The sequence below is a fragment of the Vicugna pacos genome, chromosome 7 (genome assembly GCF_048564905.1).
Source record: "Vicugna pacos chromosome 7, VicPac4, whole genome shotgun sequence".
NCBI classification, from domain to species: Eukaryota; Metazoa; Chordata; class Mammalia; order Artiodactyla; family Camelidae; genus Vicugna; species Vicugna pacos.
Genome location: NC_132993.1, coordinates 16,862,399 through 16,877,342, shown reverse-complemented (window position 1 = coordinate 16,877,342; position 14,944 = coordinate 16,862,399). Strand labels below are relative to the sequence as shown.

Sequence of the window (14,944 nt, the reverse complement as noted above, 5' to 3'; positions counted from 1 at the left end):
GTTACCTGTCAATTTTGTTTAATAACTCAGCTTTGTAATTCTGGGGCACGGTTCATCTGAGACTCTTGAGGACTCTCTTGGTCTCTCAGTCCACTTCAGGGTGTCATTCTGAGATTTATAAAGGTCTTCATTGCACAGAGGATATTGAAACATTAAGGACGTAAGTGGCATGCCCTTTATCACTTATCACATTGGAAGATCCAGGACTAGAAATCCAGGCATCTTTGTTCTGTTGTTTGCTCCCAGCATGGAACAGCCGTCTCTGTAGAAAAATCAGCCAGTATCCCTGGAAACAATTCATCAGATTTTTCAAAAGAAAACCAATTTCATTGAGTCAGATAGGTTCGGTGTTACTCCTTAAGATAAATAATGAAAATATCGACATCATGATACAAAGACACGCAATTATTTTGGTTTAATCTCAATGAAAAGTATTAGGACACATTTACTACTTCTGTCTCCTTCCCTCATGCTTTTAGGTCCTTGGCTTAAGGAGATGGGAATGGTTCTGTAACTCTTCCCCACACCAGGCAGACCCTGGCTCAGCACGGTGGCTGGTTCCGAGCATCTGGGGATGGGGCCTCAGGAATCTGTACTTCTCAGAAGCTCCCCAGAAACTCTACCATTGGAGAGCTGCCATTCTAGAACTGCAGCTATCAAGTCCCTCCCAGCTTTGAAAGATCATGAGCCCCCAGTTCTCTCGTATTCCATGTGGCAAATCTAAAATCAAATGTGTGTTCCTCCTGAACAATTTTTAAAATGTGTACTTAGATAGTTCCTTAAAGGACAACTCTCTCCCTCAACTGTGTACCTAAGGGAAAAAGAATTCAAGGATGGAGGGCCTCATTTCTCAAAACAGGGGCTGGTATCAGGGAGGAGGCCGTGGGGTGGCCTAAAGATGTTCCTGATGAAGAAGAAATCCAAGGCCTCAAGGCCCCAAGTCCAACAGAACAAGATTTTTTGAGTGAGTGGCCCTGATAATAGTTCAGCAAGATCCCTTCACCCCGAGTTGCCTGGGGCCCACTGCCTTGTTTTGTCCCCTCATTCATGGCAATGCTGCCTTTCCTGGGAGGAGGAGAGAAGGAAGTAGCGTGCTCCTGGGGAGGCTCCCTCTGTCCTTTGGCTGACCAGCTGTGATGGCATCACTGACTCAGAGCCTGCACTGAACTGTACGTCGCAGGTCACCTGTAGTAGCTGTTTGGCACATAGCCTCAGAATCCAGTAGACTCAGTGAGGGATGGAGGTGGCATGATGCTGGGCTTAGGACTGGCTAGTGGCAGCCTTCTCCCTCCCTGACTCCCCCTTCATCTTCTCTCTGCACTGAAGATTCACTCTAATGAATGTTTCTCTGACATGCACTACGTTTTTCTCCATCACCTGTGCCAGTGGCCTTGAGCCAAATGGCTCTCAAGTCCCTTCCTTTTTGCTATTGTACCTGGTCCCCTCCCAGACCATCCTGCAGAGTGCTGTCACATTAATCTTCCAGAAGCACAGCTTGGAATGCTGCCTCTGTCCTCAACAGAACCTGGGTCCCCAGGGTTGGGGGTGCTTTATTGACCTAACTGGGCCTGAAGTTCTTTATTGATGAAACTAGCCCGATGTCAGACTCTCCCTCTGGCTCTAAGTGCCTTTTCCCGTGACTCTGCCCTATTCAGCTCTACTCCCTGGGCTGACCAGACTACTCTTCCCTCTTTTCTTTGCTCATCTCTTTTCTTTTCCTTTAATCTAGAATTTCCTTCCCAGAAGCCCTGCCTGCCAGTATCCTACCCCGTATGAAGTCTTCCTTGATCCTTCGCCTTCCCTTCAACATGGTGTGATCTCTCCTTCCTCTGCTCTAATTCACAGCATTGATGCCTCCCTCACAGCAAATGGAATGTTCTTGTCTGTGTCCATGAAAAATACTGGACTCCGAGTCAGTACCTTGGCCCAGCCACTCAATTTCTTTGTGACATTGGGCAAGTCCTCTAACTGCCCTGTGCTTCAGTTTCCTTATCTGAGAAGAGGGTGTAATAGCTCCCTAGGTGCAGAAAGGGTTCGACGACACAGTACATGGAAATGAACTTAGCCATCAGAGACACAATCAATATTTCTCTGCTTTTCATTCCCTTTCCTACTTGTCTCTGAGCTGTTTGAGGAAAGGAGCTATCTTGCTCATCTTTATGTGCTACTGTTACTATTATTACATTACTATTAATGCATTATTATGAATATATTTTCAATAATAATGGTTAATATTTATGAAGTGCATAGAATTGTGTCAGGCACTGTTCTAAGTACTTTATATGGATTAATTAATTCTTCCAGTAACCCTAAGAGGTACCATAACCCTATGAGGTACTGTTATTATCCCACTTTATGGGAAAAACCACGTATTTCACAGGGCCTCCAATGAATGAGGAACAAATGAGGGATTGAATGGTACAGAAATGATTCACAATGCCTGCCGGCTGGTTCTTTCTCTCTCTCTTGCTTCTGTACCCCAACCTGTTCTTTCTTTTGATCTCCTGAGGAGAAAGTCTTAAGTGAACTGAGACCCTGAACTACAAGAGGTCTCCATTTAGACTTTCTCAAGAAGTGAGCTCCAGGAATCTTGTCCTCCATTATCCTCACAGGGCCTCGAACGATGTCTAGCGATCAATAAGTGTTTACTGAATAGGTAAAGTAATTTATAAACAGCACCTCCATTACGCCTAAGACCGCATAGGTGGCTGACAGTGGAGACACTGAGCAGAGTTGTGTCTTGCTTTCTCAGGCAGTACTACGAGATGCTGTACAACACGGCCGATGAGCTCCTGAACCTGGTGGTGGACCAGGGCGTGAAGTACACGGAGCTGGAGTACATCCACGCCCTGACCCTGCTGCACCGCAGCCAGACGGGGGTGGGAGACCAGACCACCCAGAACATGAGGCTGCAGCGGCTCAAGGAGATCATCTGCGAGCAGGCTGCCATCAAGCAGGCCACCAAGGATAAGAAAATAACTACAGTTTAACTGGGTGCATGGCAGGGTGGGGGAGGGGGGAGTGGTCATCTTTGTTTCCTTCATCATATTCCTCCCTTGGGTGTGTTGTCTGGTATATTCTGAGCTGATTTAGTTTTCTCTACGCTGATTCTTGAGTGGAGAGAAGGTGTAAGGATCTTTTTCTCTTCAGCTTTGGCTTTTCATATAAACTCTAAAGGGAGTTTGCAGTACAGAATGCTCTGATTTAACATTTATTTTAATGCTGTCAATTCCAGAGGGTCTAGGGTGGGATGGGGAGGAAGGTTGTGTCAAATTGGACTCTGAAAAAAATGCACGAATTACTAATGCCCAGCAATCTTTGGAAAGTAGATTGTTACTTAAGTTTTAGTCCCTTCCTAAAACCGCTTAATAGGGTTCTAGTACATAAACAGTAGAATTTCTGTTCTCTTGCCCTTGTCAGTTTACAATTCGATGTCAACGGCTTCCCAGCTGGTTGCAGTTTTCAACAAATTTCCCAAACCAAAACAGGACCTCTTCAGAGCTTCACGGGAAAACTCCTTTTATCTCAGTCCTTAGGAGAGTTTTGTATGCAGTAGCCCAGACACAAGTTATAGGTTGGTTGATGCCTTTTTTGTTTTTATTTCTGTTGCATCTAAACCAAGAACTGTCAAATTAGTGACAAAAATGGAAGAATGAAAGGTGATTCAACCATCTTCTGGATATTTCTCCTCCACCCTCCAAGATAAAATGATGGTTAGAGAACTTTGAATCTCACTTGAAACATTGTCTGGATGTGGAAGATTCTTAAATGCTCGCTCTCTTTATGAGCCCTTAGGTCTTTCTCACCTTAGAAGGTAACCCAGCTGAGGTACCAGGAAGCTGGAACAGCCATGATGTTCCTCCTCTGTGCACGCATCTGCTGTGGCCATTTCCAAAGTGCTCCCAGCTGGTGTAGGAGCTCACAGTGTCTAGTACACTGCGCCTGCCCACGTCTCCAAGTGCTCTTGCTGCCTGTGGTTGACGTGTCACAGAAGAAAGCAATGCACTGTCTGAAACACGGCTTGAAAACACGTGGAAAGGAGAGCTGGAAGGACTTGGACCACATGAGGTGATACCTCACGCCCTAAGGGTCCCAAATAGTATACCTGTCTATACAACTTTGGTCTTGGTAGAGAAAGCAGAAAATTAAAAAATATTTCAAGAACCTGAAACATTGTGTGTTGTCTTTCTTGTTTTTATTCAGCAACATTCCGTGAGAGCCCAGGATGTGCCCAGGGCTGCCAGGCATGTGGGCGGATGCTAGATAATGAGGACACCCTTATTACCCACCCCGAAGGCATATGGGAGCTGGATGCCAACCAGAACCTTAAGAGATGTGTGTGCAGGGCTCAGTCGGAAACCAGGCCAGAGGGGCAGCTGTGAAGGGAATTCAGCAGGCAGTTGGAGGATGGTCCTGTCTTCCACGGGACTCGGGAAAGGATGTTATAAATCTGTAACTTCAGAGGACCATTTGGAAAGAAGATGAATCTATGTGGAGACAATCATGGGAAAATACACAACATCACTAGAAGTCAATGGTGGATGGGCAAGTGGATGCGGATGAGCAGGGCACAGCCACCTCAGAACCGACCGTCATTTAGGGCACAGTGGAGATTTCCACATGTTGCCGTGCTACTCTGGGGATGTTTTGTGGGACTGCTTTTTTGCTGTTCACAGCCATGACTGGAAATCACTCACGAGCTCCAACAAACATGCCTGCTGGTAGGTAGCCACAAGAGTTCACTCTAGCCATGAAGACCACTCCCTAAATGTGCTGCTGCAGCTAAAATGCCAATCAAATAGGCCTCCCCAGAAAGAGCACTAAAACAAAGCAAATTGCTATCTTGTTCTTCTACAAAGCGACAGAGAGTGGACGCATGTGGCATGCTGCCTACATTACTGTCAGCACTGTCAGCATGGAGAAGGCTCACGAGGACCGATCCTGAGGTGGGCAGGAGACGTGAGCACGAGGAAGGAGGGCTTTGAGGTGAGATCCAGCCTGGACATCAGAGAACTAGTTCCATAAGCAGTAGCTGCCCCCAGGAACAGCTGCCTTCTCTCATTGTCACTGTCTCCTCCTCTTTGGTACCTAATACCTCCCATTCCTTAATGCAGCCATGTCGTGAATACTTTCTTTCCTTCCATACCCAAGGGACTGGAAAATAAACAGTAAAGGAGTCTCAACTTAGCCTTCCTTAGACTAGATTCCTTAAAGAAGGAATTGAATTCAGATTGGCTCCAGCTCTTGATATATTTTGGCAAATTGTGTTCTCAGAACTACTGATGGTGGTTTCTTCTTCACTGTTTTGTTACTTTTGATTATTGTATTATCACTTGTCATTACACCTCTTAGTTTATAAGCAGTACTCTGGATGATATTGTGTCGTTCTCCCCGCAAGCACTCATTTTCACCTGTGCTCTGGATACAGTTTCTCTCAGGGACTTTTCATCCTAGTACAGTGTTGTTATTCCTGCTTCACAATGGATTTTTTCATCTTATTGCCCAAGTAGAACTTTCCCCCTCTCACATATGATTACATCTCTGCTGATTAGATAATGAACAAAGATACACGTTCCTCAGGTAGCCCTTGGCCAAAGAGGGCCCCTGCTTCCAAACTGTGAAAGACAAGCAAGCAAGGCAGCTTAAAGTCAGTGGTAGGACCAGGCCTAAGTTCCCACAGCCCATACCCTTGAGACAGTCAGTCTTGCAGAACGTGGCGAGGGGCCGTCCACCTGGAATTACTGCCCTCCGCAGAGTGACCTCAGTCACAGGAGCTCCTGCTCCTCTCCAAGACCTCATTCTTGCCTGAATGTTTTCTTAGCCAGACAGGCATTAATTTATGTTTCAAATAGCTTGAGAAGAAAATCTCAAATTCAGCCAAGTTGAATTGGCAACCAAAGCCTAATCATTATTACTGTCAAGTCATATCCGTGAATGTCTTAGCCCTAAGGCGTGCGTTCAGTCAGTCCAAAAGATCTAATTGCCTGTTACAGCAGTAACAAATCCTGATCCAGATTCATACAACGGTAAGCAAAAGAGACAGCCCCTTGTGGGACACGGAGCGTGTACTTCTCGTCTGATGAAGAGTCATACAACTTCTGCTCAGATCTTGCCCTCCCCAGAGTCCATATTGCCCAAGGCTACCCTTTCATTTAGGAAGACATCTGATAGGGTGGAGGACTGACATCTTCAGCCCAACGCCCTGCTACCCTCTTCTGAGCTTTGCCCTTTTGGAAGCCCAAGACTGTATCTCACTGTTCCCTCCTTAACTAGCAAAGAGCTGGGAAGTTCACCCTTGACCGTTTGTTGATGGAAATAGACTCCTGCCTCACAGGTTCCATGAATGTACCAAGGCCATTATGTCCAGGATTCTTGCTCTGAGACGTGGCTGTGGCTGCCTCCCCAGAACCAGGGCACAGAAATCTCACAGGAAACGCCAGAGGGAACCCAGGGTTCGACAAGCCCAAGCTTGACTTCACTCCATCGGAGGCAAATCTGATGAAAAGACCAGCAAAATGGCTGTCATTCTAGCAGGATGTGCAAACAAGGAGCGTCCTGATTAACAAAATTTTGCTTGAAAAGCATTATGTGCGTACGTGTGTGTGTGTGTGTGTGTGTGTGTGCGATAATACACACACCTGAGAGCAATTGTCTTAATGTGGCAAGGATGTAAAACAAATTGGACATAATTTGGAGGGAGGGTAATGAGGTACTGAGAACAAGAAAACAAAGGATGACTGGGCTCAGCAAAGGTCTCGACTCCGTCCTAATTAGGCACAGTTGTTCTAAGAAGTGCATAATTAATAGGCATATGACCAGATGTGAAATGCAGCAGAGATTCTTCCTGAATTGGAAGTTGTAATGAAGTGTACACAGCTGGAAGTGGTTGTCCTAATTCGGCTGAGGCAGAAGGCCTGCCTGGAATTTTGAAGAGGTGTAATAGGAGGCGCACCACGGGTTTACACCTGAAAACAACTAATCCTATTCCAACTGGGCTGGGGTGTAATGAGATAGAGCTAATTAGCAAGCGTGTGATGAGATGCAAAAGGCCCTGGAATTAAGCTGGAAATATCTTTAAAAGTGAATTAAGCTGCAAACCCCAGAGAAGCATTTCTGCTAATGGAGCTAGGTGTGAGTGTGACACAGTGTGACAGGTCTGAGGTGCGTACCTGGGCCAGAGACTTACGCCTGTAATTAAAAATATCACTGGGTCATTCACACACCTGGAGCAGGAGTCCCTGGGAACCCGAGAATGCAATGACCTGTAAGAGCTGCACGTGTATTTTTTTAACGTATATATTTATGTACGTACAATGGCGGGGGGGAAAGGTGCTGTCAGGTGAGCATAGTTGTTATATTCAATCTCATTTAGAAATGTGGCCTCAGATTCCTGCTGACTTTGCAAATAGATACTCTAGGAGGAGAAAAATTGGCACTCTCCTCTTCCCAAACTTATTTAGTTACCTACCAGGCTAAGTTTTCTTGCACAAGAATTTATTTACTGTGACAGAGCAGGGACCCCTTGGTACCTGGTTTCTGTTTTATGATTGCTATTACATTATTATAGATGCCATTTGCTGAACACTGAACGTGTGTCAGATGCTGTGCTAAACGCTACCATAAACTTCCATTTAATCCTCACAGAAATCCTATGAGACAGGTACTATGAGCATCCCTACTTTCCACAGGAAACTAAGGCTCAGATGAAGGACCGGACCCCAGGCCGATGCTGACACCTGGGTTCATTTTTGGAACCTTCTCTGTTCTCTGTCCTGGGCCAAACTTCTCATCCTGTGTGGCAAAGGGAGAGTCCCTCACACAGCCATTGGAGTTCCAAGTGACATTCTCTGGTAGTTTGACACCTCCATTTGCTTTGTCCTCTCCTGTGGCCCCCAGAGGGAGCCATTCCCGAACTGAATTTGGGGCTACCTGCCTTTCTCCTCTGCTCCGCCTCAGCCCCCTACTGCCTGAGGCCCCACCCCCCCACCCACCCCCCGTGGCCAGCACATCAGCATAATTCTTGGAAACAAAGCCCTTCGGCACAGGGGCTGAGCTCAGCCAGCTGGAGCCCCAGAAGGGACCCACACCTCGGCCAAGGGGGCTTAATGCTCAGGTTTTAGAATATGCTCTGCCTTGGCTCAGAATGTCACTTCGGCCTTTTACAAGTGGTTTGCTGTTGTACAAGTTACCAAACACCCTAAGCCTCAGTTTCTTCATCTGTGAAGTAATAATAATAGCTCAGTCCAACACTGTTGCTCTATAAAGTAAGAGAAGGGTGTTCAGTGCCTGGAACATAATAAGTACTATGTATACATAATAAATAATATTCTAATAAAGGTATCTTGTCTGTTTCTTTGATATGCCATTGACCCAATATCTGGAAAACCTACTCTGTTTATGTGGCATAGGAACACAGCCACCCTGACAGGCCCTGCTGTTGTGAAGGCCTAGGTGTTGTCGGATGGAGCCCAGGATTTAGGCCTGAGGCCCCGCCTGCTGAACAGCGCTTCCTGATTTTGTTCCTCCAGCATTTCCACCCCCTCTCCCACACAGGACACCTGCCCTCGGTGTCTGCTTCCTCAAACCTGCCTCCTTCCGGGCTATAGGTGAGTTTGCATCGCATTGCCTGCCAGCGTGTTATGTGCCTCTCATTAAACTCTGGAGGTTCCAGTAGCCTTTAGGGACCAGGCCTTAACAAATGAGATGGCCTTCTGCTGAGGAATGTCAGAGCCTGGCTCTCTAAGTCACAAACTGCTCCGTGAAACTGAGGTGAGAAAAGTGTCACTTCTAAACATTCTTTTTTCCAAATCTAACTCTAGCTCTCACTTACCCTTCTCGGCCAAAGTCCAACTGCAGTAACTTTGTGTGTTTCCTCCTGGGGTGGGGAAGGGGAACCTTCTGTGAAGACAGTATGGTCGTCGGTGCCTCCTGATCACTTTGTCACCCCTGCTCCAGATGCCAGCTGCCCTGGGGTGCCACAGCTCTGAATGTGGAAGTCTTCTCCGGTGTGCCCAGGCTTCATTGTCCAGCCTCCACAGGTGATGCCCCCACCCCGTCACCCCCACCCAGGGTCCTACTCACTGGAAGGTGCTGAGTTAGGTGCTGGTTGGCATCACCATGGAATCTAGGGCCTCTGTCTCTCTCCTCAGCTTTGGGGGATTCAGCACTCCAGGCTGGTCAATTCTCCCCTCTTTCTTTCAAATGCCAAAATCTCTTATTTTGACCACTGGGAGATCCAAGGTCCTTGCCCAAGCCTAAACCTTTCAAAACAGTAGCCTGCTTGTAGGAGTCCCCTATCTTCCCTCCTCTTTTCTGCCTCACTGGGCCCCAAGGACAATCCCCAGAAAGACTCCCATGGGGTGGCAGAGGGAGAGAATCTTGATTCTCATTTAGGGTGAAGAGATGACAACAAGTAATTCCTCAGTAACACCCTCTTGTGGATTCATAAGTGCTGGATAGAACTTTGGAGAGCTTTTGTCCCAACCATCTCCTTTTCTGAGGATCAGGCGAGGAATTCTAAGAGAAGAGAGTGGGGGCACTTAGTGACAGGCAGGGCCAGCACCCAGGTCTCCTAACTGCTCATCCCAGGGAGCATGCATTCAGGATCCTAAATGTGCCCGACGCCATCAGGCTGCCAAGTGAAGGGGTAAGAAAGAAGACATGGAAAGGAGAGGGCAACAGATGTGAATCAGCTGTGGAATATTGCAAGCCAGCACGGTGCTGAAAGTTCCGTTCTGTGGTTCAGACTAAATAGCTGAGGAATTCAGAGAAAAGAATAAGGTTATAGGCTACTGTTAGCCAGATACAGCTTAATGGAGGGGTTGGAACTGGACTTCAGTCTTGAAGAAAGTGTAGAGCTTGGGATAGGGTGGGGGGTACTAGAGATGAAGGAGTACATTTTGACAAACCCTACAGTTCAAATAAAGAAGAAAAAACTAAGCAAGAAAGATAACTCAGAAGAAGGATTGGCAGAGTACGGTTAGGAAAGCTAGTCGAGAGGGAAAATTAGTGAGGGAGGAGGCCCAGCATAGTGGTCTTCCTTTAATTATTTGTTCTAAACCTTGCTGGGAGTCAGTGGATACATGGGACTTTTGAATCTCCTGGGATTACATGTATGCAGCATTTGGAGGGATGGCTTGTTAGTGTAGTCTGTGAAATAAAAGTCTGAGATTTTAATCAGATTCTTAATATTTCTGGCTTTCTACTTTCCAGGAATATAGTAGGATTTCATTTCCTGGCTCCTTTGTGTTTGCGTGGGACCGTATGATTAGTGTGGCCAATGAATTATGAATACAGATGTATCACTTCCCAGCCAAAGCTTTTAATTACCTGTTTGCAACCCTCCAGAGCTCACTGCTCCCTCTGCCACAACATCCGGTAACATTCCAGACAATGACTGCTCAGTGTGTGTGGGTCCCAGAGGGAGGAAGATGCAGAGCCCCAGCTGACCTACAGTGGACATATGATGTAAGCATAAAATGAATCTTTGTTGTTTTAGGCCATTGAAAATTGTGGGCTGTTTGTTACTACAGCATAGCCTTGCCTGTCCTAACTAATGTACATAACAGAGACTGACCATGATGAGGGGAACGGAAAGATCAAGGGCATTTTGAAGAAGGATGAAGTTACTATGTCAAAGAAAACTATTTGAGTGAAGTGATGGGAACAGGAGCCAAATTTAGAGGCTCAAGGGGGAGGAGGTGGTGCTTTGCCAGCGTCAGGTGCTCAGTCAGCACATGGGCCCTAGAGATGGAGGCAACAGAGATGTGTTGTTCACTCAAGGAGTGACCCTGGAGCCCCCTAGTTTATGTCTTTGGCTTTTTCTGACACCTTCATTTTAACTCCTGTAATATTAGTGAATCACATACGTAGGTCTTAGTTCAGTGTTCCTAACTATTCATAAGAAGTCTTCTATAGATGTCAGTACACAGAGAGAAAAAATTATTTTCTTTTGTAATTAACAGTTATTAAAGCTTAAAATCTCTACATTTTCAGTGAGGTCTGTTCATCTCACTGGACTGGCCCCTTTCTCTTTGGAAGCTTTCCATCACAGTGCCCTTCAATGCCAGCCCCCAGAACTGAATTTTTATCCTCTGACAACCCAGGCCCATTCACCAAAACAGGAAAAAAGACTGAGAGAAAAAAAAATCTATTTCTGTTTATCTTACCCTCTTCTCCAACAGCTCAGAGCTCCTTGTATTTTTCTGATGTCCCAATGGAAGTAAATGTTAACGGCTTTGAAGGAGATGTGAAGTTGCAATTTCAAAACAAGGACACATAACACTGAAATGCTGTTAACTCAGCCAGTTTTAAGAGACTAATAAAGCACAAGGTACTAGGCCTTTTGGTACTTAAAGAGCTGCAATTCACTCATCTCCGATATAGCAAACCTTAAAGTATTTTCACAGGGGTTACAGAAATCCTTAAGTTTTGCAGTTTCATTAACTGTTACCATTTTCTTGGATTTTCATTTTCATGTCTTCTGGATGCAGTCAGTTGTGGTGTGGGTCATGCTCCAGAAGACCCCCGGGATGGTTACACACTGTCCCAAACCGTACCCAGAGTTCAGAAGGAAAGTAAGAGTATCTGAGTAATTCATCCCATTTTCTACCCCTCCATTGAGGACTGACTGTTTTAGTCCATCTGGCTGTTATAACAAAATACCAGAGACTGGGTCAGTTATAAGCAACAGAAGTTCATTTCTCATGGTTCTGGAAGCTGGGAAGTCCAAGATCAAGGCACCGGCAGATTTGGTGTCTGGTGAGGGCCCGCTTTCTGGTTCATAGATGGCACCTTCTCGCTATGTCCCCACATGGCGAAAGGAACTGGAAAGCTCAGTGGGGCTGTCTTTAAGGGCACCGATCCTCTTTATGAGGGCTCCACCCTCATGACCTAAGCACATCCCAAAGACCCCCACCTCCCCATATCATCGCATTAGAGATTAAGATTTTAATATATAAACTTTGGGAGGAGGGGATGGTGTAGTTCAGTGGTTGAGTGCGTGTTTAGCTTGCATGAGGTCCTGAGTTCAATCCCCAGTACTTCCATTAAATAAATAAATAAACCTAATCATCTCTCCCCCTAAAAACACCCAAAATTCAAAAAAAAAATTTTTTTTAATAAAAAAACTTCAGGAGAATACAAACATTCAGGCCGCAGCACAGATCTAAGCCAATTTGACGTTACTATTTGCGAGGGTCCTTTGGTAAACGTCAGTAGCCTTCAACCATAAGAAGTAAGGAGGAACAGTCTACCTCCTCGCCACAACTTGGCTAGCAGGTGGTTTGCTGCAGACATTTAGCATGCAAGGACGGAAGTCATCTTTCAGTCTGCTCTGTGAGTTCAGCCAAGTCCCCACTATCTGTCCCTCCTCTCCGATCAGCACTGTTTTTGGGATGTTCACTCCAAGGCAAACACAGCAGTATTTTGACAGCAGGGTCAGACTCGTCTTCTAGTCAGATCTGAAGACAGAATTCTCTGTAATTATGAGAGATCAGGGATCAAAATGCTGTTCAATAGCTGTCAAGTACTGACTTTACTGATTTTTACCCCTTCATGGTAATTAACCAATCTCTGGTACTCTTCAGATTTAAGTGGCAATACTTTAAAAGTTTACCACAGCCACCTCTGGAGAAACAGGTTTTGGAAGGATGCCCCCGAATCTGGTCTTTGGGGACAGCGTTTCTCAGGGAGCCACCTGATTGGGCTATCCTACCCCTCATTAATATCCCGCCCTTCAGATGCTGTGTTAGTGTCAATCTCTAATCCCCACAATAGGACATCTACCGACTGGTCGTCTTTCTAGTTGTGGACACAGCTTTACACTGAGCGACCAATACAACCTTGGGACCTACAAGTTGAATTTGCAAGGCAGGACCCAGGCTGTAGTCCCAACCTGCCTCCAAGCCACAAGGATACTAACTAGGCCCACTGGAAATAAGGCTGGGCTCAGCCCCAGTGATACAGTGCTTCTCCGACCCACTAAGTGCCCCACTCCACTCACAATCAGGAAGCCTGGCTCAGAGACACTATGAACTAGTACATAGAGCCCCCAACCTGACCCTGCTGCTGGTGCAGACTGGCTCCCTGTCCAAGGGTACAGATCTTGGTACCCTTATTATACCAAGATTTAGAGTCCATCTAGCTTATCCTATTAATATCCAGGGCCACACCACCAGCCCATAGCTTATTAATAATGTATCACTGCAGACCCTGACTTAGTTAAGCTACAAACGTCCCTCATTTGCATGATTAGCTTTTACCTTACTGATTCGAGAGTTTCATCCTGTCCTCAAACCTACCCTTTCTGAATGAATGGCTCTTTTAAAGGGAGCCAGGTGCTCTAAAATGCATCTCAAACCCAGATAAAAAGGAACCAACCACAAAAATAAAACCCCAATATTTTCTTTGTGGAATGAGAAAAGAGAAGTTTAAGAAGATTTTTAGAAGTTCAAGGCCCTGCTTTATGGAATGAACAAAAAGTAGCTATGGTTCTCTGGGGGACTTAAGGGACACAAGGTTGGAGATGGACTTGGGGACTCGTAGGAGATGAGTTTTTAGTGTTTATCTTGAGGAGTATGGGGTAACCACTAAGGGATTGTAAGTAACAGAGTGGGATCAGGTTTTGACATGAGAAATATCACTGTGGGAGGATGGTAGATGATGAATTAGAAGGTGGATGGATGGCAGAGAGACAAGTGATGGTCCAGGAGGAAGACGGTGGTGGCTTGAACGAGGATGATGGATGATGGCAGTGCAGTTGGAGATAGGTTCAGTAGATTTTTTCATTTTTTTACATCTTCCATCCAGCCTGTGGGTGACTCAGAAGGGACTTGAGAACTGACTTAATGGTGAACTATTAAATCACTTATTTTATTTTGGGGTTGGGTGGTAATTGAGTTTGTTTATTTTTAGAGGAGGTGCTGGGGATTGAACCCAGGACCTCCTGCATGCTAAGCATGTGCCCTACTACTTGAGCTACTCCCTCCCCCCAGTTCAGTAGCTATTTAAAAGCGTAATTTCTCCCTCACCTTGCTCAAGGCTCTGCTTGAATTTCACCTCCTAAGTGCATCCTTCCTTGACTACCTATTTAAAACAGCAGCCCCTCCCCCACACCCTATCTCCTTTCTCTGCTTAACTTTTCTCTGTAGTATTTATCACCTTCTGACATCTTATATAATTTCACTGTTAATTTGTTTCTTTTTGTTTTCCCCAAGTGAAAGATATATTCTGTGAGGGCAGGGATTTTTGTATCTTTTGTTTTCTGTATCTCCATTACGTAGAATAATCTCTAGCACATAGTAGATGATCAAGAAATATTTTTAGAGTGCACCAATAGGTGAAGAAGGAATAGAATTGGCAGGACATGATCACTGCTTGGCTGGGAGCGGGTGAGTAAGAGGAAGTGGCAAAGGAGCAAAGGAAGGTTCCCAGGTTTCTAGCTGGGTGACACTCCTGGTAAGATCACAGTTACTGTCACAGTTGGTAATCCCAGTGTCACTGACAGGGCAGGGGGCACTGTGGGAGGAACTAGAAATTTCTAGGATCTTTCTGGAATACAGTTTGCCAGTATGCATCAAAAAGCTTAGAAATGGACATATTCATAACACAGCAATTTCCCTTTTAGTTATTTATTTGCTGGACATAAGCACAAGATCTGCTACCCACCAGGAGGACCCTACTTCAGTATGGCTACCGTGCTTGCCAGGTAGGCAACTAGGAGCCCACCCAGTGATGCACAGGGCAGGCCTCTTAGTCCTGGCACCCTAGGGGGTTCTGTGGGGGCCCCGTCTAGATGCTGCTGCAGAAAAGTTAGATTCTAACTCTAGTCCCTTGCTTATGTCAGAGGCACTCACAGGAGGGCACTGGCTCACCTTCCAGTCACGTTTCTGTGAACAAACTAACCCAACCTAGTAGCTTAAAATACTTACTGTATCTTGTGATT

At 45.8% G+C, this 14,944-nt stretch overlaps 1 protein-coding gene across 1 annotated transcript in view; it reads left to right on the top strand.

Annotated features, from left to right (window-relative positions):
• The window catches only part of EXOC4 (exocyst complex component 4), a 685,089-nt gene extending 680,918 nt beyond the window's left edge, over positions 1-4,171 (top strand). The window contains exon 18 of the mRNA XM_006216779.4: positions 2,753-4,171. Within this exon, the coding sequence (XP_006216841.1) occupies positions 2,753-2,990 (238 nt within the window). The 3' untranslated portion in view covers positions 2,991-4,171. The remainder of the gene's footprint in view (positions 1-2,752) is intronic.
• The last annotated feature ends 10,773 nt before the right edge of the window (positions 4,172-14,944 follow it).